Here is a 23,283-nt window from a genome sequence, read left to right on the forward strand (position 1 = left end):
GTGAATAACGTTGCCAAGTGTGAAGAAAACAAGATATTTTATCCGCCGAATAATAAACCAAAACATTATGTACTATTAACTTTCTCAACAGTTTCACAGCCAATGAACTTAAAATATATTGAAAATATATTAAGTGTTATAATATGGAATCATTTCAACCTTAAATCCTACTCCTGACGTTGTCTATTAAGGGGGATGTGGATAGTGTGATTCAAACCTGGCAGCCTCAAAGCGAAACCGGATGTGTGCTCCGGCGGGAAATCCGTCAAATTATGAAACCGTCGACAACATAAAAGAAATACGACATAAAAGAACAAGATTCGTTAATCTCCGCTTTTTCCGTTTAGCAGCCATTTATTCTTGTGTTTTTATTAATCATGAGGAATGAAATTGACAAAATTGTCACACTGTCAGACGAGGACCGTGCTGACGAACTTCAGAAGTACTTGTCTTCCCTCACAGATGAAGAGGTGACATCGTTTTACTAATGCAACCCTTAGTATTGCACAAATTTAATGTCAGATTTCTTTTTTAATGCCCGAAAATAATGCTATCATGAATAAACTCTGACCATCCGTTCTGTTTGTAGCTAATGGCTGTGATTACCGACGGTGCTCTGAAGGGTAAGAATGTCGGGACCATGATTAAGGGCATTCTAAAGGGTAAGTCCTGCTCAGTTCTGATAACACGCTGTCATTTCTCCAGACACGATGATTATCATCTTAAATCAGGTGTTTTGTTTAAATACACGCGTTCTATCCCGTACAGGTTCCCCATCCACTTCCACTGAGGGGTCTAGCCGCAGGTTTCTCCTCTATCAACACTGCATCCCTCTGTGTGAGTCAGGGGATCTCCAGACGGAGGTGGCGGCTGATATCATTGGATTACTGATGCTGGAGGTAAATAATACGACAAAACACTAACGTGTGTGATGACAGCTCTCTTGATTTCTGCAGAGCTGAATACTTTTGGGATCTGACATCGTGAAAAAGGACTTTGGTGGTTGGGCGATGGTTTGCTCGGTCACCTTGCAGAACAAATGGCTCAATCCATTGAGGCGGTTACATGTTCAAATTCCAACTCCCAAGCCCTCACTCTTTCCTCATTCCCTGACACAATGTCTTGATCTGTTTTTTCTGTTAAAGGCAATGATTGCCTGACAAAAAGCACATTGTCAATGTCATAATGAGGACAGCATCATACAGGTGCTGTCCTCATGCTGTCAATTTTGTTCCCAATATAATAAAACTGAAAGAGGTTTTGTTGTACGCTTTATAGAACTGTTTAATAATAATTTAAACAGTTCCAAATAGGGAAATTCTCTTTACATTTGCATAGTTTAAGACAGATATAATCCTAAATACACACAATAGGAGAATAAGTGAAATGATCAAGTGAATAGCGGCCCGTACGTGGTAACATACGTGGAGGTGAACTGGTGCTCCTCCAACTACCAGTGCACACACCATACTGTGGTCTGTACAGGTCTTGATCCAGCCACCTTCTGGTCCCAAAGCTAAACTCGTGTGGCTGCTGTTGGATGGTTTGAGAGCAGGATTACTCAAAAACAACAGATTTCCATTGGTGAGAAGAGGGGCCCCTTAACACGATGATGATGATGATGATGATGATGAAGTGGTTTTTATAGAGGTTGATCTGTCCTGTTTAGACTGACAGTGGGGCTATCATTAAATCTTAGGCATTTCTTCACATATTGTGCCCACTACCATTTGTTCATGTGTCTAGCCAAACAGAGATGTACACTGCCCGGCCAAAAAAAAGTCACACACTTTAATATATTTCGTGGGACTGCCCGTAGCTTTGATTGCGGTGCGCATTTGCCGCGGCATTGTTCGACAACGTCGTACAACGTCACAGCATTTATTTCTGTCCAGAATTGCATTAATATTTGGCCAAGTTCTTGTATTGACGATAGGAGTCAAACCACTCTGCAAGGTCTTCTCCAGCACATCCCATAGACTTTGAATGGGGTAAATCTCAGGACTGTGGGGCCAATTGATGTTTCAAAATGATTCCTCAGCTCCCTGGACCACTCTTTCACAATTAGAGTCCGGTAAAGTTTGGCATTGTTTTCCTGGAGTATGATCATGCCATCCGGAAGAAAAGAAGAAAGAGAAGAAGCAGAACTTTATCTAAAAAATCCATTTATGGGATTGCCTGGTCATTCAGTACATTCAGATACTCAGCTGACTTAATTTTTTTGCTGAATAATATTGACTTGACCAACCGAAGCAACCCCTGATCATAACACTGCAATTTACATATTGAAACCCAAACAGTGACTTTTTTTTGGCCGGGCAGTGTATGTCTAAACACCATTTTATACCTTAATTGTTATACACAGACTCACACGCTGTCTGGACCTTCCCTTGCACAACTGGCTTCACTATTTGTTGAGGCCATCAAGGTTGGCAAAATGGGCAATGGGAAATCCATGGAGCTATTTCCGACTGTGCTCACTGCCCTTTCAGCCTGTGAGGCCTTGTCCTATGGTAAAGGTAAGGGCTGGCCTTTATATTCCCTTATATTAGTACTGTATTACTGTGTTTTGGCATCTGCAAGGTGCAGGTTTTACAAGATGTTTAATTTCTCTGTAGTGGTTGCTTTTTAATTTCTATCATACCTGTAGGTGAACTCAGTGGAGAGGAATACAAGAAACAGATGATCAACAGCCTCTGTTCAAGCAGGTAAGGATGTGTTTCATGGAGTTATGTGAGGGATCCTGACCATTTTACACAATCAGATGTAACAACGATGTTCCCAGTCTCCTCCTTGAGATGAAATATTTAGGCCAAAAAAATGGATCATTAAAAATTTTAATAGGACTTAATTGCATATTTTTTCCATGCAGATGGGACCCACAATGTGTTATCCACCTGGCAACCATGTTCAGGTGACACCTTTGTCTATTTGGCCATCATTTCAAACAGTTCACTTCAACATCTAGTCTTCTACCTTCCTCTGTTGGTTTTCATAACAATATCTTGGTGGTTTATCTGCTGTTCTTTCTGCTGCGGTGATGTTTTAATGTAGGGATGTACCATTGTCAGTGGAGGAGCTGCGGTTTTTAGTGGAGAAAATATTGATGATGTTCACCAAGCTAAATCTACAGGAAATCCCACCACTGGTTTATCAGCTTCTGCTATTATCCACAAAGGTGTGTATGTGTCATAATTTTAATTCGCATGTCTGGTTGTCGTCTTTTGTCTGATTAGATAAATGTGTACCCTGCACTGTGTCTGATAGGGATGTAAGAAACAGGCCCTGGATGGAATCATCAGCTTTTTCAAAGAGCAAGACACTCATCAGGAAGAGGAGCAGAAACATGGAGAGTGAGTTGCTTCCACTTTACTCAAAAACTGTTTTCACCCTAAATCCTTTTTTTTTACTCACCTAATGTTTATTTTTTTCTTTCCTAAGAAGTCTGGATCTGGAGGTTCAGTCCATTCCACAAGACCAGCTGAGGCATGTAGAGGGCACAGCAATCCTCCACATAGTGTTTGCTATACGACTTGACCACGAACTTGGCAGAGAATTCCTTAAATGCTTTAAGGTCACATTACTCTTCTGCTTTCAGTTATTTTTTGATTAATTCCTCTTGAAATCTCATAACAAAACATAACATAACGTAAGTCATATCTTAAACTGCATTCTTGCAGGCATCTTATTGGGACCTGTGCCCTTTCAGCATTGCCCTGCTGCTCTCAGTGGCACGCATCCAGCGTTACGAGGAGCCGGTGAGACATCTACGCTATTCTCTTTTTTCTCATTTGACAATCATTTATTGTTTCTGCTCTATTATTATCCTTTCCTCTCATTGGTTTGGACAGGTGTTTGACCTTTTGAAGGTTGCAATCATTAAGAGCTTCAAGGATGGACAGCTGCAGCAGGGATCAAAGCTCCTGCAGGACCTCCTGCCTGGACACTGCAGTGTGGCGCTGATGATAGTGGACACGGTCAAGAACAGGTCAGGATCTAAGTAGAGTTATAGTTTGACTTTTGGCTCAATTTTGTATACAGCATCATAAAAACGCTTAAAAACACCAGTTAGACTGCCTAAGGTTCACACAAGATTATTTTAAAAATTATGTTTGTTTGTGGGGGTTTTTTTCCAATTGTTTAAAATAGATGTAAATTAATTGTCAAGATAACAATAACAATAACAATAACAATAAATCATTACAATATTTCATCAGATCACAGTCACTGTAACTACTGAAAAGTTTATAACAATAAAGTTTAATTTTAGTCATTGCTCAATGTCATTGCAACCCTGTGTTGCCATGACAACCGAGTGTTCGGCCAAGATAAATAAAAAATTTGTTTTGTACATAATACAAAGTTGGAAAAAAATCCCATCTTACTCTTGTCGTGAACACTATTTGGAGTTTTTTTGTCAAACTAATTCTCTCCTTCCTCCTATGTAGCGTATTTGGTTGGGATCATGTGACCCAGGGACTGGTGCAGCTAGGCTTCTTCCTCATGGATACGTTCGGACCTAAACCTGGACCTTTTGGCAAGGCCACAGAGGTGTCTGCTGCCACAGCTCGGACTCCTGCTCAGCAGGCATGTAAGCTTGGAGGACAGGTGCTCTTGCAGAGTTTTAAGGTATTTTATTTGATTGAATTACCACAGCGTAAATATCTGATAATGGCTGTTATTCCCTTTACTGTGTTATTCTCACTGGGCAGTTTGTGTTTCTTTTTGGACAGCTGCATGAGTCTATCAGAGGCGAGATCCTGGAGCAGGTGCTGAATCGATTGGTCACAAAGACAGCCTCACCTGTCAGTCATTACTTAGGTAACACACAACCTTTAAGTGCGTCTGTCAGTTCCATTAGATGGTGCAGAACGCTCCCACCAGCTCATTGGTTTCTTTGTCACTGGTGATGCATCATGTGAGGACATAGTAGCTCAGTTCCTACTTACGTTATGAGCAAACAGACATGGATGGTTGGAAATTGCATAATGAGGTAGTGCTAATTTTTTACTTGTATTTCCTTCTGTCATCAGAGCTGTTCTCTGACATCGTGGTCTCGGCTCCCATGATCCTCCTGGGGTCATCCTCCAAGCTGACAGAGACTTTTGACCTCTTGTCATTCCTGCCTTTGTCCACTGTTCAGGGGTTCCTAAAAGCTATACAGGTACCAAAACACGCACGCACGCACGCACACACGTACACAATGTAGATGCTTCTGCTGTTTAATAGTACTTTTTATTCTCCAGCCTCTACTTAAAGTCAGCATGTCCTTGAAAGACGCTTTGATTCTTGTTCTTCGTAAGGCTATGTTTTCCAGGTGTGTATTTCTTTTTTCTCAATTAGATGACATTAATCTGTATGGGTAATAAATAATGCTCAGGTTATCACACTTTACACTTTGCTAGTAATAAAGTTTACATCTCATCTGTATGACTCCAATAGCCATCTGGACGGCAGGAAGTCTGCAGTAACCGGCTTCTTACTGCTGCTGAAGAATTTTAAAGTCTTGGGCAGCCTGGCTTCGAGCCAGTGTACCCAGACCATCTCCTCCAGCCAGGTAAAACATCCGTTTATTCTGTAAGCAATCCAGGCACGTGGATTTTGGGAAAAAATCCAGTTCTGTGGAAATAATGACATTTTAAACATTACGTTAACTGTCTGCCTGAACCCGTGAGTAGATCCAAGTGGACATCCATTCTCGTTACAACTCTGCTGCCAATGAAGCGTTCTGCCTGGAGATCCTCAGCGGTCTGCGGCGTTGCCTCAGCCAGCAGGCTGATGTGCGCCTCATGCTCTATGAGGTCAGAGGTCTCTCTTACCTGCCCTGTTAAGTAGATTTAGTTTGTCCACTTACAATTACAAACGCAAACCGTGGTTTTACTTAAGGAACAACCTCTTTCACTCCAATTTTAGATTTAAATTTCAGATTAATTTTAAAGAAAGTCATAAAACTTTTGGTATGATTAATATTCAGGAAGTGAGACAGTATTTCGTTCTCTTTATATTTTAATCAAAGGGCTTTTACGATGTTCTCCGCCGAAACTCCCAACTTGCCAGCTCCATCATGCAGACTCTGTTTTCCCAAGTATGTGTTTTTCTGCACATTGTGTTACTGTAATGGCCTGTTTGTCAAGTCATGTAGAACATGGACAACCAGCTTTGCTTTTGTATCTTCAGATGAAACGGTACTATGAGCCTGAACAAGACCTCCTGCCCCCAGTGAAATTAGAACCGTGCATCACAGCTAAAGGAGACCAAGTGTACCTTGAAGAGCCACTGGTACTCTTCGCTGCACTGCTGCATTATTTTGACTGTTTGTTTGTTAATGACCCACTCTTAATAGTGTTTGTTCCCTCTCAGGCCCATTTGGTTAGCTGTACGGTGCATTGCCTGCTGTGGCTGCAGAATATGCAACAATCAGCGAATCTCAATGGTGACGGCAGCGAGGAGGAAGAGGAGGAGGAGGGATACCAGTCTGAACTTCATACAATTCTAGAGAGCATGATAAGACGCATGATCAAGAGCGAACTGGAGGAGTTTGAACTGGTAGGAATTCAAGACAGGATCTTACTGTGAAAATATATTGTGTGTGTGACTTCCAATGTTGTGCTGAGTGCATGTTGATTAGGACAAGTCTGCTGAGTTCTCTATGGGATCCAGTGTCGGCATGAAGAATAATATCTACGCTGTGCTGGTGATGGGGGTGTATGAAGTCCTCATGGAGTACAGCTTTGTAAAAGCGAACTACAGGTAACAAACAACATCTTTTTTTTTTTAATCATCAGGATGTTGAGTTAACATGTTGTTAAAATGGTGATTTTTTTAATGTACTTGTCTCTGTGTGTGGCAGTAAAAGCCGCTTCGAGGATCTCATGGAGCTGTTCAACCGTTACCACAAGCTGTCTGAAATCCTGAAGGAGAAATCCGGGAAAGTTCGAGTTCCCTCACACAAAACTCCCCGCAGTTTGTTGTCCATGGGCTTCGTATCGAGTCTCCTCACAGCGCTCTTCAGGTAACTCCTTCTTGATGTTAGCTTTTACTTGGATTACTTTTGTGCATACCTGATTTATCAAGTATAAAGCATCACATATCCTTAGATTCAATTTGTAAAGTTGTACAAGTCAGATTTTTTAGTACATTTATCAAAAATTACAGATTGTACTGAGATTCAAGAGTAAAACTGACAATATAAAATCATTTAAATTTCTACAACAGAATGTCTTTCTTTTTTTCCAGAGATAACTCTCAGAGCAGGGAGGAGGCTCTCTCAGTGCTTCGCAGAAATGGAGAATTTGTGCGATATGTGGTAAACGTGGCAGTACAGAAGATCCAACAGCTGGAGGACACCAGACACACCGACGGACCGGATGGACAGAACACGGATAAAACCTTCCGCTTCCTCTGTGACGTGACAAGGTCTGACTACCTCCGCCAAGATCATACCATGCATCCATGGTTCTGTTTTCTGACCAATGAGAGATGCTCTTTATATAACTGTCACCCCAGTGTCCTGATGTGGAGATATACCAACGTCCCCAGCGTCGTGGAGGATCCAGGAAAGAAGGAGAAACGCGCCAGCCTGTCCTTCCTGTGTCTGGAGGGTCTGCTCAGGATATTCACAACCTGCCAGCAGAACTATCCAGACAGGATGACCCAACTTCTCTCCACCATGGGTCAGACACACACATCCGAACTGTGCAAACAATGGATCTTGGGTTTCTCACCTCTAGCAATTCATCACTTCTTGTGTGTATTGCAGACACCTCAGAGGGCAATGAACCAGATGACGATGCAGAGATGAACTTTTTTTACATCCGACAGTTTCAGGTGCAGCTACACAAAATGTTTTTGTTTATGCTCTACCTTCACCTTTAATGTGACGTCTGTGATAATCAGAGAAATTCTTCACTTGCTTTAGTCACATGTAGTATATAATACAGCACGTGTTGGTCTGGTTATACCTGACAAGGCATCCCCAAAGAAAACAAGGCAGTCAGAGACTACAACATCCTGCGACACCTCTGAATTCAACATTTTACCCTGACCTACATATTTTTGTGCCTATGGCTTCCTAAAAATGTTGCTTTTTGTTTTGTGATTACATCTCATCAGGTTTCAGAGATGTGTACCTAAAAAGGTATACAGTGCGCCGTCGCTGTTAATGCGTTCTAGGAACCACACGCAATTAACAAATTCTGCAATAGAGCGACAAACTATTTATCTTATTATTTACGGTAATTTAAACGTTTATGAACCCTCCCCATACTGATATTAAACCACCTTCTATCTGTATTACCTTTTCCTACACTTTTATCGACTGTTTGAAGCACTTTTGTGTCTCACGGAAGTCGGAGACTCACAGAACGTAGTGCACTTCCGGATGCCGTCAGCCAATAGATTGCATGTATGGTATCACATGACCGCGACGAGTACAAAAGTTTAAATTTGACCTAACTTAACCTAATTTTCTCATAATCTCATTTTCATCCCCTTTGCCGCCTGTGTAATGTGCCTTTTTTTTTTTTTAACCTTTCTATCTTAAACGGTTGTGAAGATATTCGGTGGACGGACGAACACACAAACACTGTCAATTACAATATATCACCGTTTCACAGGATGTAAAAATCACATTTAATGTCATTTATTACGATGTGTCCTTCTTTTGCCATCAGAGGGCGCTGTTTGCACAGCTGAGCGGAGCTGAGGAAGACTTCAACAACAAGGAGGCTCAGCTGCTGGTCAGCATCTTGAGTGTTCTCTCTCGCCAGCTGGTGCCTTCCTCCCAGCAGGTAGTGATCCTCTGTTATATTCTGCTACGTTAACGTACTCACTTGTTGCACTGACACTCCTCTACTCCTACAGTTTGCTCAGATGATCACTTGGACAGTGAAAATCTGCAAGGAGAACAGCTTTGGTGAGCGAGTGGAGTGTTTGTGTCTATATTCTGTAGGTCTGATTTGATCTGAGGTTTCTCTTCTCTTCAGAGGATCCATCGCTCTGCAAAGGCCTTCTGTCGCTTCTCTTCAGCCTGCAGGTCCTCCATAAGAGCCCTGTGAACCTGTTGCTTGAACTCTGCCAAGACATTCACAGCCAACTGGGAGATATTGATCAGGTAGAAATACACTTTGTGTTCAGAACAACAGCAGTTTAGGCTCATACCTAAAAATGAGTGCAAGAATACCAGTCCCACAGTTATGTTAAATGTAGCGGCTTTTTCTCAAGGTTAGTCTGACAGCTGGCTTCTCTGGGGTTCAAATTGAACTTGTGAGCATTACCTCATGTTGATCTAAAGGATGAGTAGATGCTGACCATGCAACATTAATATATGAAATGATTTCCGATAGCAACTCCTGATTCAGACTTCATTTTGTAGGATTAACTCAATTATGACAAAAACAGCTTCTTTTATTGGGACTTTTCTGTATGATCAGGATGTGGAGGTGGAAAAACAGTCTCATTTTGCCATCGTCAACATGAAGACTGCAACCACAGCAGCAGTGAGTTGTTGTCTTTTTTTTTAACTGGTGGTGTCTTGTAACATTCTGTGCGCGTGCAATTTTCGACATCATTTCAACCCACTACCACAGGTCCTGGTCCTGTCGCAGGCGGACAAAGTGCTCGATGAAGTCGACTGGCTGATTTCCACAAAGAAAAGCCAGTTGGCATCTAACATAACAGCCTCTGGTAAGAGAAAACAAATCAGTTAAAGGTGTGAGTTGAGCAGTAAAATGCAAGAGATGCTCCCCTATCGGAGGACGATGATACAAGCCGGCGTGTCGTCGCCCAATCCGTAGGTGAGGCCACCCAGACTGCAGGCCACCACGACCCAGTAGAGAAAGCAGTGGCGCTGCAGGTGGGGACGCTTCTGACTGCATTAAATGAACTAGTCCAGACGGCCCTGCTGCCCGGAAGCTGTACCGTTACACTGCTGAGAGAGCTGACCCGAACGTACAACATCCTCACCACCCTGGTGAAATATGTACGTATCCGGTCACAGTGAATGGAGTTTGTGAAGTCCACTGTGTGTCATGGTCATTTTTCTTTTGGTTGTTTCAGTACATCCAGGTGTGTGCAGGCCAGCGGGGCATCCTGCCTGCACGCTTTGAGAAACTGGTGAGTCCAATCTACTGTCCGTCTGTCTCCCAGTCATCATATCTGGTGTTAATCTAGTGATTTCTGTGTAGGTTAAATTATCTGGCTCCCACCTGACCCCACAGTGCTACACCTTCATCACATACGCACAGGTACAGCTCAGACCAGTTTTAAATGGCTCTAATATCAACATTTCTGCTTGAGCTCACTGGTGCTTGGCCTCAAGAGGGGGGGTAACAAGTGTGATTTATCTACTAGAGTGGAGAATCCAGTGGTGGAGGTGCAGATGACAAGAAGAAAAAGAAAAGAAATGACGTCAACACTGCTGCCTCTGTAAGAATATATATCCTTTAATCATGTAATAGTACAAATGAACAATGAACAAAGAAAATCACTGGACCTTTAAACAAAACTGTTCATGTAGTCCCAACTTTTTTGTCTCGGTAGGCAAAACTTCTGCGCGAGACAAAGGACATTCCAAACTTGATCTTCAGCATCGAGCAGTACGAGAAATACCTCATCGCACTCTCAAAAAAATCTAAGGTAAGTGAGGACCGGGGTGGCCGTCAGTGGTGTCTGTTAGAACGCTGACAAAGTTTGTGTTTGTCCAGGTGAATCTGATGCAGTACATGAAGCTGAGCACCTCAAGAGATTTCCGCATCAACGCTGCTACACTGGATGCAGCGCTGCAGGAGCAGGATGGCAGTCAGGAGGTAACGAATCACACGATGGAGCTTGTTCTCCGTGTGTTTTAGTGACACGTCAACAACAGTTTCCTCCTTGTTGAGTTGATGAAAAGTGTCATCACTGCATTTTAGGCAGGTTCCATCCCAGTGGGCTTCTTTTGGGCAACATTCCAGATTTTCCCCTCCATGTCTTACAGACTACAGAGTCACAGGATGCAGAGGAGACACAGGAACCCAAACAGAAGAAGAGAAAACATTGACTACAGACTCCTTAGATGGTCGCACCTCCAAATTCCACACTGCTCTTCGGCCTGACGCGTCGTTGATCGGCCTCCCGCTAGTTTTGCTTCTGAATTGCTGTTCTGAATAGCTGTGCTAACTCCCTTTGTCCAGACAGCCTTTGGTGGCGTTGATGATGTCGTAGATATCCATGGCTTCACCTGTGGAAAGTTTGCACACATAGTGTTGTAATGTGATTGCGTTCCTGTCGTTCACTTTATTCAAAAGAAATGTGTTTTTGTGCACGGAACATGTTCCTTAACACGTCAAACTGTCAGCTTCACATTGTTGAAGGTTTGCCCAGGACTAACTGGACTTAATCAGAATTACTTTATTATAAAGAAGCTGCTGTTATTTTAAAAACTCTATTATAACTACAGACCTACTGTAGTTCCTACTTTCGTAGTCATTGGCTACAGATGAAGTGAATCTGTTTTCCAATATTCGTAAATATTGCAAAAATAAATATTGACAAGTTCTGTCAAATGTTTCCTTTTAAAGTAAATATGGCTTCCTGTTTTGTTATCAAGTCTTTTTTAAAGTTGCTTTATAATTTTCATGTTTTTCTTCTATTTGACCATAAAAAAGTTCCTGTCATTTGCATATCAGAGATTAAAAGTGACATTATCCTCTTGAAAACAAAAAAAAATACATAAAATGCTTGTTATTGAGCTACATGTTTGACACCATCCGAGACCAAATCTTTTGTGGGTTCAGTGAGAGTCAGATACAATTGGGGTTCTTGCAAGGTTTTATAAGTCTAATTTTATGCGTCACACTACAAAGCAAAATACAGGCTAATGAAGCTGTGCAGAACTCACCAGGCGGTATGCCGTATCTTCGTTCCAGACCCGTTGGGTTGGAAGGGGTCACACAGTCCATTGTGACCTCCTTCCTCAAACATTGGTCAATGTCGACTGAACTGAAGAAAGCTACTGACTGGGGAAGGTCCTGCATGCCTAACACATAAGCAAACATACTCCTGCAGGAGCGAGAAGCACAAAGTCAGTCAGTCACAGCAGTCAGATTAATTTCCTGTTCTCTAGAGAGATAAAGAGAAGCTGTGAGCTCACCTCGTCAACAGATTTGTGATCTGAAGCGCCAGCGCTGCTCGATGGCGATCTTCGCTGCAGACGAGGTACCGCACCTCATCGTGGATGCTGATGGAGAAACGGGCATCGATGTCATACTCCTCACACAGCCACTTCATGGCCACCAGCATCAGATGTAGGTAGTCCACTGCAGAACTCTGGACCACCCAGTTCACTCTGCTGGTTATAAACTGGGAACACGTGACAACGTTTTAGCACCAGACCCTTCATTACCAGCAACAATCAACCTGATCCATTCAAGGCTGCTGAGTTACGTGAGTCACAATTTGATTAAGAACAAAGAGCATTTCTATGGTAAGACTTCATTACATCATCAGGTTTTATCCCACCATTAATGACAAAGTGGGTACTTGGCTAAATCCATATATGAACATGAATCTCTAGAATTACACTAATGAAATATAAAAAGTGCAGATCTGTATTATGATTGGGATTTGGATCTAACTGAACATGATAGAAAATCATTAGCTATTCATGCCTGTGTATTTTCGTTTCAATTGGCCAGTTACAGTATTATTCATTATATTGGCAAAATGATTTTTAAAAAAAAACAAGCCCTGTCTCGTATTGAAGAAAGACAAAAAGGGATCAATGAACATGTTTACTCGGATTCTCCTCGAAATTTACTCAACTTCTTGATCCACAATTCAGAATCTGATTCATGTCAAGAATTGCTCTTTAGCAGCGTTCAGCACCGCCTCACCTCATTCCTGACTGCTTTGGGCTCCAGCGCTCGGCTAATCCTGCATCTGAGGATAGGAGTTGCCGGCTGGGCCGAGTGAGCGATGCTTTCCAGTTTATTGAACATATCCGACTCAGTTCCTCCAGCCCACAGACGTTTGTCCACTATGTCCCACTTCTTCCGCCGAGAGCTGAGAGTAAACAGACGCATAGAGAGGGTAACAGTCATTAAGCTGGGGTAAGAGTGTGAGTGTGTGTGTGTGTGTGTGTGTGTGTGTGTGTGGTGTTTATCCTGCTTCCTCACCACTGTGAGCTCAGTCTAGTGATCCTTCGCAACTCCTGCAGAGTGATGCTCCCGTCTTCCTCCCTCTCCACCTCAATACCCAGCTTATTGGTCAGCCACTCACCCTCTTCTGTTAGATGGTATCTGAAAAAAATAACATCTCAATGAAGTTTCTAGGAAATCTTCTTTTCCAAACTTCTTTTTTTTTTTCTCCTTTCTCAGGCTTCATAAATTTAATTCACAAATTATCAAAATTATCAAAAAATTATTCACCATCATGAAATTCCTCTCTTGCCTAACCATCGGTGCCAATGTTGCAAGTCTGATCCCTTTTTACTTTATTATGGTGAAAACACAAATGAGGTGTATATTTGCTCATTGAACAGACCTGCGTGTGCCCTTTGTCAAAACATACATCTGCTTGGCCTTGGCAGACGCTTCTGCCTGGCTGAGGCGGTGGTTGAACTGCATCAGCAGTCTCTCAGCAAAGGGTTGCCCTGCACCATAAATGCGGCCATAATTGAACACCTTTGCGTGTTCTCGGCTGATGCCCACAGCTTCAGCGGTGCGGCTGTGCAGGTCTGTGCCCTGACTCCTCTTTCCCTGAAGGGTCATCCAGCCAAAGGCCGTGCATCCTGAAACACCAGAGTGAAGTCAACATCAGGTGTTTGTTCACGAGGAAACAGAAACAGTGTACCGCAAAATCCAGCATTCGTATCCAACTTATTGTTTTGTGTGAGTTACCATAGAGACGTCTGCCTTCTTTATAATGCAATGGGACTACATGGCTCATTTGGTGGTGAGGAAATATGCTTTCACTCATGGACAAGAGCCTGGTGCTTGTAACCAGATTGTGTCTAACATAGCTAGTGAAAAGAAAAGTGAATATTAAGAGCTCACCATGCATGCCAGCAAAGTGCGCCTCTCCTAGCACCGCAGCGATCCACAACTCTTGAGAGTCTACATCTGCTCCTACCAGATGATACCCGGGAGGCACCTGCACCATGGCCTTCATCTCACTGCCTACTCGATCCCGCTGTGGGTAGAACGTAACAGGGCACATGAGCATGACCGACCTACCGGCTGTTGACCAAAGCAATTGAATTCAACGTGGCGGCTGAATCTGGGACTTGTGACTAGAAAATTTCCTTGTCGGCTCTGACGCTTACCCGAGCGTTACTGGCAGTCAGCCACGTTGGCTCCACAGCCCGACGCGTCACTGTGCCAGCGGTGATGACCTGAGGTAATATGGCCCCATACTGGGCCTCCCCATCGAAGTCTTTGTGTCTATGTGAGACAGAAATGTTGTCATATTCAATAATGACTTCTATCCAGTAGATGGTTGATTAACAAATAATGATCATCCACTGATGTACCGGACACACCTGCTGACAATACGAGGGAGCTCTCCTTTCCGAAGCCACAGCACCATCTGGGAGCTGTGAAGCGACAGTAAAATCACCATCTTTGTGAAAGGCATCAGTGACGTTTTGATGCCACATAACGCTACCTAATGCGCTTATGGGCGTTCCTCCAGAATGACATCATTTTGTTGATCTCCAGAGCTCGTGTAGCATTGGTTCCACCGCGTCCTGCTGTCAGAGTACCGTCTTCCATCTTAGCCAGGAAGTCTTTTGAAAAAGGACTGCCGACATTATTGTGATTACCATCCTGAAACACACATTTATTTAAGATGATGGTGTCTGCAGTATAGCGACAATAACAGTTCTAGTTGTTATGGACATTCCAGGTAAATTTCACCTTATGAGGTAATTTGAAAAACCAGCACCCTGGAATATCTACATCGTTGTAGGGGCCGTTTCCATGGTGATAATGACACTGACTCTCCCTTGGGATGTTATGTAAATCTTTGGACTGCGAAGAGAGAACACAAATTATATCACAGAACAATCACAATAATTAGTTTTTAATTTCAAGACAGTGGGATCTCGATCTGAAGTTTTCATCACACAAAGTCATAAAGCATGAGTAGGTAAAGAGGACAACTGCACTCACCTTGTTGCTTCTCCTCTCTCCATTTTTTGTCATTCTGGCTCTATTTATCTCAGTCAGATTTTCCAGGGAATCCAATTCCTCCACCTTATGATGAATTAAGAATCACAACGCTGTCATGATACATTTTCTGTGATCCAATATAAAGTGTCACTGATTGCCCACACCATGTCACTTCAAACCTTGCGTCCTCATACTTCTGGATATTTATGCAGAAGCTACATTACCAGAGTGAATTTTGAGTTGACAGTCTGTACCTTTGCCCACACTGTGCTGTCTGTCCACAGGTCATCTGAGACATCGCTGTCAAAATACTCAGGCTGTTCTTTGCTGTTCTGCTCACAATACTCTTTATAAATACTCTCAATAGCTCTGTGGGGCAAATAAAATGATAATAAATGCATTCACATCACATGCAGTGAAGGTTTAAGTCTAAATAATAAATGTCCAGTGTCTTACTGTCCAAAAACAGCACATTATGTACCTGTGAGGACACACAGGTCCTGTATTTTCCTCCTGAGATTCTAAGTTATCCTTGCGTCCAGGCACCAGGTAACCCCACCCGTGTTTCTCTGAGAAATGTAGGGGGAAGCCATCCCATGTCAGACCCATCAGCTTAGGAGTCATCCTCATCTGCAGACTGATGAGGCTGGCTCCAGGTGTCCAGCTCCCCTCTTCAGACATCTTCTCACAAAGCTTACGATACCAGCTGAAGAACACAGAGTCTGATTTAAAATGTAGGATGTGGTCGATGGAAGTGGCATTTGGAAGGTGTTCTCACGTTGGATGTCCAGGCAGATGTTGTCTTCTCTTAGGAAGTCTTGTCACTGTTTCCTTCAGCTTCTCCACAGTCAGTGTGCTGGGACAAGGGCCTGCCATCTCTTCCTCGGAGGGGGGACCTGGGTCTGACAACACAATTTGTAGACTTAATCTCATCTTCCATTCTTAAACACACTTTTTTTCAATTGCTATTACAATGCATCAACTAAATCAGATGAACTTGTACCTTCCGTGCCGTCTTGAAGAGGGGTAGCACCTTGTGTTTGAGCAACTTTAACAGAACTTTTCTTTTTAGATGCTGCTTCTTTCTTCTGCTTGAACTCCAGCACAGTCCAGTCAAGATCCCAAAGCCAGGGATCATCTTTGTACCTTAACACAAGCAAAGAGACTTCTTTACTGCAGTAAAAACAGTTCTCGGCACTACTTTTCAATCTTGGGCTACTGTAGTACATAATAAAACAGTCCATAACATTTTCTCTTATCTTTAATGTTTTTTGAGAAAAGCTGTTAAGCTTGAAGGGTGATGCAGGCAGTCAGAAAGTAGGTGATAAACACATGCTTTTTCACCTGTCACCCTCCAGCAGCTGGCAGGCATCATCTGCCAGAATCATCAGAGATTTCTTCATCTCTCTCTGGAGCTCTTCATAAACGTCCTGAGAATCTTCCAGGTAATGCCCCCAGGTCTGGTTGACAGGAAGGTAGCTCACGCCCATCTCCAGCATTCCTGCCAGCGTCACTGGGTGAGGACACCTTGTGAAAGACCAAAGTCAACTTGTTATGTTGTGATCAAAACGTAGACATGCATACTATATGCTGGGATTTACTGACCTCTCCATGAAGAGGGGTAGCTGTTCTGTGAAAACTTCATGAGTGGCCAACACATCTGTGGCACAATACTGCATCAACTCCTGCAGGGGTCAGCAAAGCCCACATTATTTGTTAACACTTCACAGCAAATCGCTCATTTAGAAGACCTTGGAAAATAAATATATTTAGCTCCTGATTTCACACAGTCTGATATGGATTTGTAAAAGATCTCTGACCTGGAAGTTATTCCGGACGTCCATCATGCTTCCCTTCACAAAGGTTTCTCTGGCGTCCTTCTGGAGTTGGGGCCCTCCCACATACAGTGCATGGACATCAGCCAGGTTATTAATGCTGCTAATATTCACCCAGTCCCAAGAGCCAATCTTTGTAAAGAACATCATAAAAACTGGGTTTCGAGTATGGACAAAAGGTATTTAAAACATCAAGAATAATTTAAATAAACACAAAATGAGGAGGAAAAACATTAGATGCTGTAGTTGAAATAAATTGAATTAAGCAGGCTTACCATTGAGCCGTCTCTTCTCTGTCCAGCTTTCTGAATGTGATCCTTGACCACCTGAAGACCCTTCTTTTTACCCAGCTTACTGGCCATCCACAACGTGCGCTGAAAGCCTGTTAACCCAGAGATAGCCATGTGGAGGCTCATGGTGTCCATAAAGCGTACCTTGGAACCCTTTACAAAAGAAAAAATAATACTTGTTGCACTATTCAAGGGCTTTAACACAAAACACAGGCAGGTTTATACTTCTGAGCACATGCTAAAAGAATTATAAAAACATCTGACATAAAGTGGGAACAAAAAAATTAAGCAGGGTGCAATGCCTCCCTCTGTAAATACTGACCTTTAGTAGGTATTGCTCCTTGATGAAAGATCGATCAAAACTGACGTTATGACCCACTACAAGCCTCTCCTTCCACTGACCACCTGGCGGACGGGCAGAGCTGATCAGTGTCTCAAGGGGGATAAGATCAGGTAAGGTCAGCTTGTTTGACCACGAGTAGCGCTCTTCAATCAGTCGCTGACTGCACCAGGAGTACCTAGTAGGTGAAAAAAAATACATCAGACCAATGAAAATCTGATTGTTGCCTTTTTAGTGCATATCCATGTCTTTTTCTACTATAAAAACATATGTGTCTTTGACAGTTTCAAGAGTATTAGCAAGAATCTCATCCTGTGTCTAAGAAACCAACAACTCGACCCATAACTGTTGTTACATTTATTCCCTGTACAATCTACAGTATTTGTGCTCGTTTCTCACCAGTTGGTGGGAGACACAGCAACAGCCAACGTGGGACACTGTCCCTCCGCCATGCACACCTCCACATCAAACACCAGCGCCGTCTCCTCCGGGAAATCAACCTTCTGACTCTGCCCATCGTCTCCATAGCGAGTCCAGCCGACTTCCCACCTCCATTCCTGAGGCATGGACGGGAGCTCAGCAAGCTGCAGCTTGTTGGCAGCTTCGAGGTAGGGCAGACTCTGCTTCTGGGCCAAAATACGAAAGTGTTCATCAATATTCTCGCCGTACATTTGTGGAAGCTTCAGTTCTACATCAGGCAGCAGTGACGTTTCTTTCCCCCACAGTCGATGTTTCTGCAGGTGCTTAATGCTGCGCTCCACATCCTCCTCATTAAACTTTGGTTCGAGTCCCCGGAATATTTGCTTGTGGAGGTTCTTTGACAGCATCTGAATATTAAGGGGGTTCAGACGGGTCTCTGCAGAGTCGTCCCCTTGAAGGCTCTGTGGTTTGGTGGAGTAGAGTAAGCGTAGCCATGTCCAATGTGGAGATGGGAGAATCCTTTGCAGAGTGCAGCCCAGCACATGCAGCATCACTTCAGGAGAACCTCACACACAAACTGGGAGACAAACAATAACACAAACAATAAAATACAACCAAATTTAGCAACAAAATCAGATACAGACCAGTGGCTTTGTTACGTGTTGTGATGTTTGATATGGATATATCAAATACCAATATGGATAATAGTCAGTGTTCCTAAACTAAAACCAGATCAACTAAGATTATTGTGTAAGAAGAACTGAGTCAAAACAGTCAAAGTCCACTCTTACTTCTAATATCTAGCACTAAAGTACCTTAGCTTAGCCTACTGACCCATGCAAGTAGCATTTACAGACAAATACTACTTATCAAATGTTAGTTAATGATAAATTAATAGGCCACTAACACACAGTTCACCGTCTCGTTGAACACATGCTCACCTTCATGTAATCTGTCGCTAAATCAGCGGACGAACAAAAAATAATTCCTGTTCAACCCCACGACAGCACCAGCCGCATACTCACGTATTAATGACAAGCAGTACAGTATTTCAAGAAATCGCTCCAACGTAAACGAGGCTGTAAGACAACGCACAGTAGAGGAAGCGGTATCGCCCCTAGCGGTCCGGAGGACAGTACAGTTTTTGTTTAAATTCTATACAAGCACAGAAATGCTTGACACACATTTGGAGGAGCAAGTTGTAATATGATATTGCCAAAATAACTACAACCATAAAACACGGGTTATGTTAGGTATAAGTATTTTATCTGCTCTAGTCATCAGGAGGCCGCGTGGCCTAATGGATAAGGCATCTGACTTCGGATCAGGGGATTGCAGGTTCGAGTCCTGCCGCGGTCGTTTTTTATTTCATTCGCTTCACGATTCTGTCTTTTGACTGCAGGTGTCGTCGTTGTACCTGTACCGTTTTTTACGTTATTATTCTAGTAACGAGTCAAGGAGTCAAGATATAGTGATGTAGATATATACTTTATTAGATATGTAGACATATACATCATTAATTCATGTATTTATACCAAAGGAAATGAAATTGTCTTGAACTTCACTTTTTAACTTCAGCCCAGGTAACAGTCAGGTTCAGTTTAGATAACACTTTGGATAAGATTATGCCTTTACATGAACTCCAAAACACAAATTCTCTTTTAAGGGGGTCTATGCAATTCATTTCCTGTTATCTTTACAAATCTATTTCACACCCCATAAATCAACAGATTTCCTGCACAACAAACCTGATGCTGCCTACTGTAATGCAAGTGCATCAATGGAGTTTTTGGCTTATAATCACTCCTGTATATGTACATTCAATTTGGATCATTTCCTCTGTCCTTACTGGCTTTTCTTTTGCTGCTTTTTACATCCCGTTTCAAAGCGGTGATGTACGTAACTGTCAGTGTTTGTGTGTTCGTCTGTACGTTAGCTTGTCCACCAAATATCTTCGCAACCATTGCAAATAGAAAGATGAAACAAAAAGCACATTAGTCGGGCAGCAAAGAGAATGAAAATAAGATGATGACCTTGACCTTGGGAAAAGTAGGTCACGGTCAAGTTTCAACTTTTCTACTGTCAGGAGCCGGATAGGATAGAAGGACAACAGAGAAGGCCAGTGTAAGACCATAGATCAAAGCTTGTGTTTTGATCTACCTATGCACTAGCTTTGATCTACGGTCAAAGGTAGTTCATAGCTTTGACCTACCCTGAAAGGTCAAAGCTATGCACTTGTCAGGTACTACTTTCAAGGTACCCTGACCTACCCTTCACAGGATGTTGCGGTCTCTGACTGCCTTGTTTTGCTTTGTGACTGAAAAGAGAACTTTACTTCAGTCACAAAGCAATCAGGCATAATGTTTTTTTCACCCCAGAGCATTACTTTCTGTAAACTTTTGGTTAAAGTTTCACACCTTTCTTCCTCTCTTTTTTACACCTCACTAGTTTTTTTTTCTCATATTTGGTCTCTTTCCGAATGTAACTTGCAGATTCCACTGGTATTATCAGATTGACTAAATCGAAAAAGTCACGTGGTGTTTGAGGCCTGAGAAGTAAGACACTGTCACAGTTGTCACTTATCTTGAGAGTGAAATGGCATCTGGGGGATGAATTGGATGTATCAGAGTGAAGACTCTTGGGAATGATTCTTCATCACCATTGGAAATTATTTTATTGCCAGGCCTCTGTGTATGAAGATAACCCGGGGAAAACATTGTGACAATGGCAGAAGCAACGTCTCATTTGTTCTTTCATATGGATATTCTTTATTCCTTTATTTTCTTTCAGAAAATAAAGACTACTTAGTCATGTTTTGCTTATTTGTATGCTCTGTGTATGAGGTATTAATATGTCTTGTGCAGAAATGTATGTGTTGGTTTTTCCCAGTCATTAGTGGTAACAATTTGCCTCTAAGTGACTAAACTCCTAAACTTTGAGGCAGTGGGAGAGGACGTTCAGCCTCGACACAAACTTTTTCATGAGGTGCCTCCTGCAGCGTGTGACCAACTGACTACAGCATCAGCTCGCTATATTATTTCTCTCTTATAGTCGTATACTGTGTCATCTTTTAATTTATATAAAGTTTTCTGCTGTGTTTGTGTATGGTTGTGTATGAATCTTTGTGACTGCAAAAAAAAGAGAAAAGGAGTGAAGTTTAAGTTTTGAAGTTTTCACAAATTGCATCCTCTTGAATGACTGACTGTGTACACACCTTATTGTTGTCAAAGAATCAGTCGGGATATTATGTCAATAAAAGATAAGCAAATTTTTAGCCTTTTTTTTTTATTCAGTGAAATGTTGACCTGGAAGCAGTGAAATCTTTCATGGTGCCCACTGTAGTGTACACGATTCCTGTTATACTTTCATCAAACATCTCTGTAGTGAATGTATTCGCTGGAAGGACTCCACACTCCAAGTTTCACTGAAGGATATCTGAAGTTTTCCCTTAAGAACATTGCTTTAACTGGAGGACAACATGAGTTGGCATGTATCACCAAAATTAAATGGCAACCCCCGTCTCTGTGTTTGACTGCAGTTGTTCAGGAACATCTCTAAATCCTTGAAGGTTGAATCTGAAGCAGCTGAATGTCTATTTATTGTTTGAAGACATGTGAAGTGTCTTTTTTTTTCTTTTCTTTTTTTTTTACAAAACAATCAAGTTTCTTCCAAGTTCAATCTTCAACAATTACTTTTAGAAAATAATGATGGCACTTCATACAGTTTAGAACTTTTACATATGTGAACTTTAGTCAAAATTATTTAACAACATTTTAAAATCATGCAATCAAAGTCTACTATTACAGAAGTATTTAATTTGAAACTTTTGATGCCATGAATAATTTCACAATGAAACATTCAGTAAGTTCATAAATGAATATTTTTAAAGTCAACGTGGATAAAGAAGAACAAGATAAGTGATATTGTGGTCCAAAGTTCAAAAGAAGGTTACTGTCCGATATATTCATATAATAACAAAAATAATAATAATAAGGATAATTTTATTATTATTATTACTATTACTATTATTATTATTATTATTATTATTATTATTATTATTATTATTATTATTATTATTATTATTATTATTATTATTATTATTATTATTATTATTATTATTAGCCGTGGTAACAGTATTATTCCAGGAATTAATAAAATATTACTGACGTGACGGAAACCGTCTCTCTCTACTGTTTGAAGTTGCTGGACGCTGATTGGTCAACGCGCCTCGTCGATTCTGATGACGTTAGTGCGGGAGAGAGAAGAGGAGGCGCGCAGAGTGAAGGAGAGGCAGAAGCTGAAGGTCTGAGGATGGAGGTGGACCCTTCTGACAGCCGCGGCACTGACACTTTACAAGGGCCCGATGTAAACACAGGGATTCTTCTGAAAAACTCATCTGGGCCTGAAGTTGAAGGAAATTTCCCTCCAGAGTCCGTTTTGCCTCTGGAGCAGGTAAGAAACGCTCCTGGAGACCTACTAGATTTCAAACACCTCGTTACGTTTTAGCAGCTTTGGTTCTGCTCTCAACCTGCGTCCATGTGTGACATGCAGAGAACCCAAGGACTGAAGGCTCAGCACACCTTTATGCTTATTTTTTATAAACGTTCAGTGGTTGTTTAACCCTCACCAACTCCTTTGCATTTTATTCAGGGTTTTGAGGTGAATCGTCTTCGGTTCCTAAATAGAAACACATACTTATCGTTTTGGAATGTTACACAATGCTTCTCGGCCTCTTATTATGATCACTAACAAATATTTCGTGTAAATCGCTTGTGCGGATTATCCACGTGTGGTGAAATAGTCGAGTTTTATAAGAAGTAGGCCAATCGCAACTCTCATTATAAGTAGGGACTCGTTGCCCCCAGAGTGCTAAAGAGCATTTCAAATCAAGTTAAATGTAGGTTTCACCTCAGTTCACATTTAAACAGATATATATGTATATTTTACAGAGTCTGCTGTTTATGATCGGTTTAGCACCACCGTTTCTGTGCCTCATGCTGTCTCAGGTTCATGGCAGTGGTCATGGCGTTTTAACATTTAACAGTCTGATGTGACAGTGTCACTTCTTGTATTACACAATCTTACATGTATACAAATTAAAATCCTAAAGCTCAGTATTGTCGATTGTAAAATTCCACGCCAGGTTTAACTGTGTAAAACAATAGTAATAGTCAGTCTTGTGAGTGTTAAGATGTCATAGTTGTGTGAGCTATAAAAAAAAAATAAAATAAAGAATGAGGTGAAATAAA

The 23,283-nt window shown here is 41.9% G+C and overlaps 2 protein-coding genes and 1 non-coding gene across 5 annotated transcripts; 2 read left to right on the top strand and 1 right to left on the bottom strand.

Moving 5' to 3' along the window:
• Positions 1-273: 273 nt before the first annotated feature.
• Positions 274-11,114, top strand: fanci (FA complementation group I). 2 transcript variants are annotated; one of them, XM_068313480.1, is made up of 37 exons: positions 274-470; positions 590-662; positions 769-899; positions 2,366-2,519; positions 2,651-2,708; positions 2,873-2,914; positions 3,055-3,178; positions 3,268-3,353; positions 3,442-3,574; positions 3,681-3,758; positions 3,852-3,988; positions 4,449-4,629; positions 4,734-4,821; positions 5,034-5,164; positions 5,247-5,317; positions 5,443-5,557; positions 5,679-5,801; positions 6,017-6,085; positions 6,178-6,279; positions 6,361-6,546; positions 6,629-6,750; positions 6,851-7,012; positions 7,237-7,416; positions 7,507-7,673; positions 7,760-7,827; positions 8,673-8,789; positions 8,863-8,914; positions 8,985-9,112; positions 9,432-9,497; positions 9,588-9,684; positions 9,795-9,979; positions 10,057-10,113; positions 10,185-10,244; positions 10,351-10,425; positions 10,540-10,635; positions 10,704-10,805; positions 10,976-11,114. In XM_068313480.1, exons 1-37 carry the CDS (start codon positions 378-380, stop codon positions 11,036-11,038), a joined length of 3,972 nt encoding a protein of 1,323 aa, XP_068169581.1. In that variant the 5' UTR covers positions 274-377; the 3' UTR covers positions 11,039-11,114. The 2 variants fall into 2 exon arrangements, with proteins under 2 accessions (XP_068169581.1, XP_068169582.1); XM_068313481.1 differs by having other exon boundaries at positions 3,445-3,574.
• On the bottom strand, positions 11,078-19,123 carry polg (polymerase (DNA directed), gamma). 2 transcript variants are annotated; one of them, XM_068313483.1, is made up of 23 exons: positions 19,060-19,123; positions 18,014-18,611; positions 17,597-17,792; positions 17,260-17,427; positions 16,970-17,116; positions 16,755-16,834; positions 16,494-16,676; positions 16,153-16,295; positions 15,928-16,051; positions 15,631-15,855; positions 15,404-15,518; positions 15,150-15,233; positions 14,895-15,008; positions 14,644-14,804; positions 14,519-14,572; positions 14,303-14,420; positions 14,034-14,169; positions 13,522-13,768; positions 13,155-13,277; positions 12,873-13,041; positions 12,131-12,339; positions 11,879-12,039; positions 11,078-11,218 (listed from the first exon to the last, which is right to left on the bottom strand). In XM_068313483.1, the coding sequence occupies exons 2-23, from the start codon at positions 18,583-18,585 to the stop codon at positions 11,154-11,156; spliced, it is 3,594 nt and encodes a 1,197-aa protein (XP_068169584.1). In that variant the 5' UTR covers positions 18,586-18,611; positions 19,060-19,123; the 3' UTR covers positions 11,078-11,153. The 2 variants fall into 2 exon arrangements, with proteins under 2 accessions (XP_068169584.1, XP_068169583.1); XM_068313482.1 differs by having other exon boundaries at positions 18,976-19,066.
• Positions 19,124-19,320: 197 nt separating this feature from the next.
• On the top strand, positions 19,321-19,393 carry trnar-ucg (transfer RNA arginine (anticodon UCG)). Its single transcript has one exon. It is a non-coding gene; the product is annotated as a tRNA-Arg (tRNA).
• Positions 19,394-23,283: the final 3,890 nt, after the last annotated feature.

The sequence above is a fragment of the Antennarius striatus genome, chromosome 4 (genome assembly GCF_040054535.1).
Source record: "Antennarius striatus isolate MH-2024 chromosome 4, ASM4005453v1, whole genome shotgun sequence".
In the NCBI taxonomy this organism is placed as follows: domain Eukaryota; kingdom Metazoa; phylum Chordata; class Actinopteri; order Lophiiformes; family Antennariidae; genus Antennarius; species Antennarius striatus.

What these genes read in the sequence shown, in the direction of transcription:
- polg (XM_068313483.1), bottom strand. Translation starts at nt 18,585, where the DNA reads ATGCTGCATGTGCTGGGCTGCACTCTGCAAAGGATTCTCCCATCTCCA. An exon ending in AACGCCCATAAGCGCATTAG is followed by an intron (nt 14,573 to 14,643) that starts GTAGCGTTATGT and finishes GTCGCTTCACAG; the next exon opens with CTCCCAGATGGTGCTGTGGC. An exon ending in TGACTGCCAGTAACGCTCGG is followed by an intron (nt 14,170 to 14,302) that starts GTAAGCGTCAGA and finishes TTCTACCCACAG; the next exon opens with CGGGATCGAGTAGGCAGTGA.
- fanci (XM_068313480.1), top strand. Translation starts at nt 378, where the DNA reads ATGAGGAATGAAATTGACAAAATTGTCACACTGTCAGACGAGGACCGT. An exon ending in GTGGACACGGTCAAGAACAG is followed by an intron (nt 3,989 to 4,448) that starts GTCAGGATCTAA and finishes CCTCCTATGTAG; the next exon opens with CGTATTTGGTTGGGATCATG. An exon ending in CCTTCATCACATACGCACAG is followed by an intron (nt 10,245 to 10,350) that starts GTACAGCTCAGA and finishes TTTATCTACTAG; the next exon opens with AGTGGAGAATCCAGTGGTGG.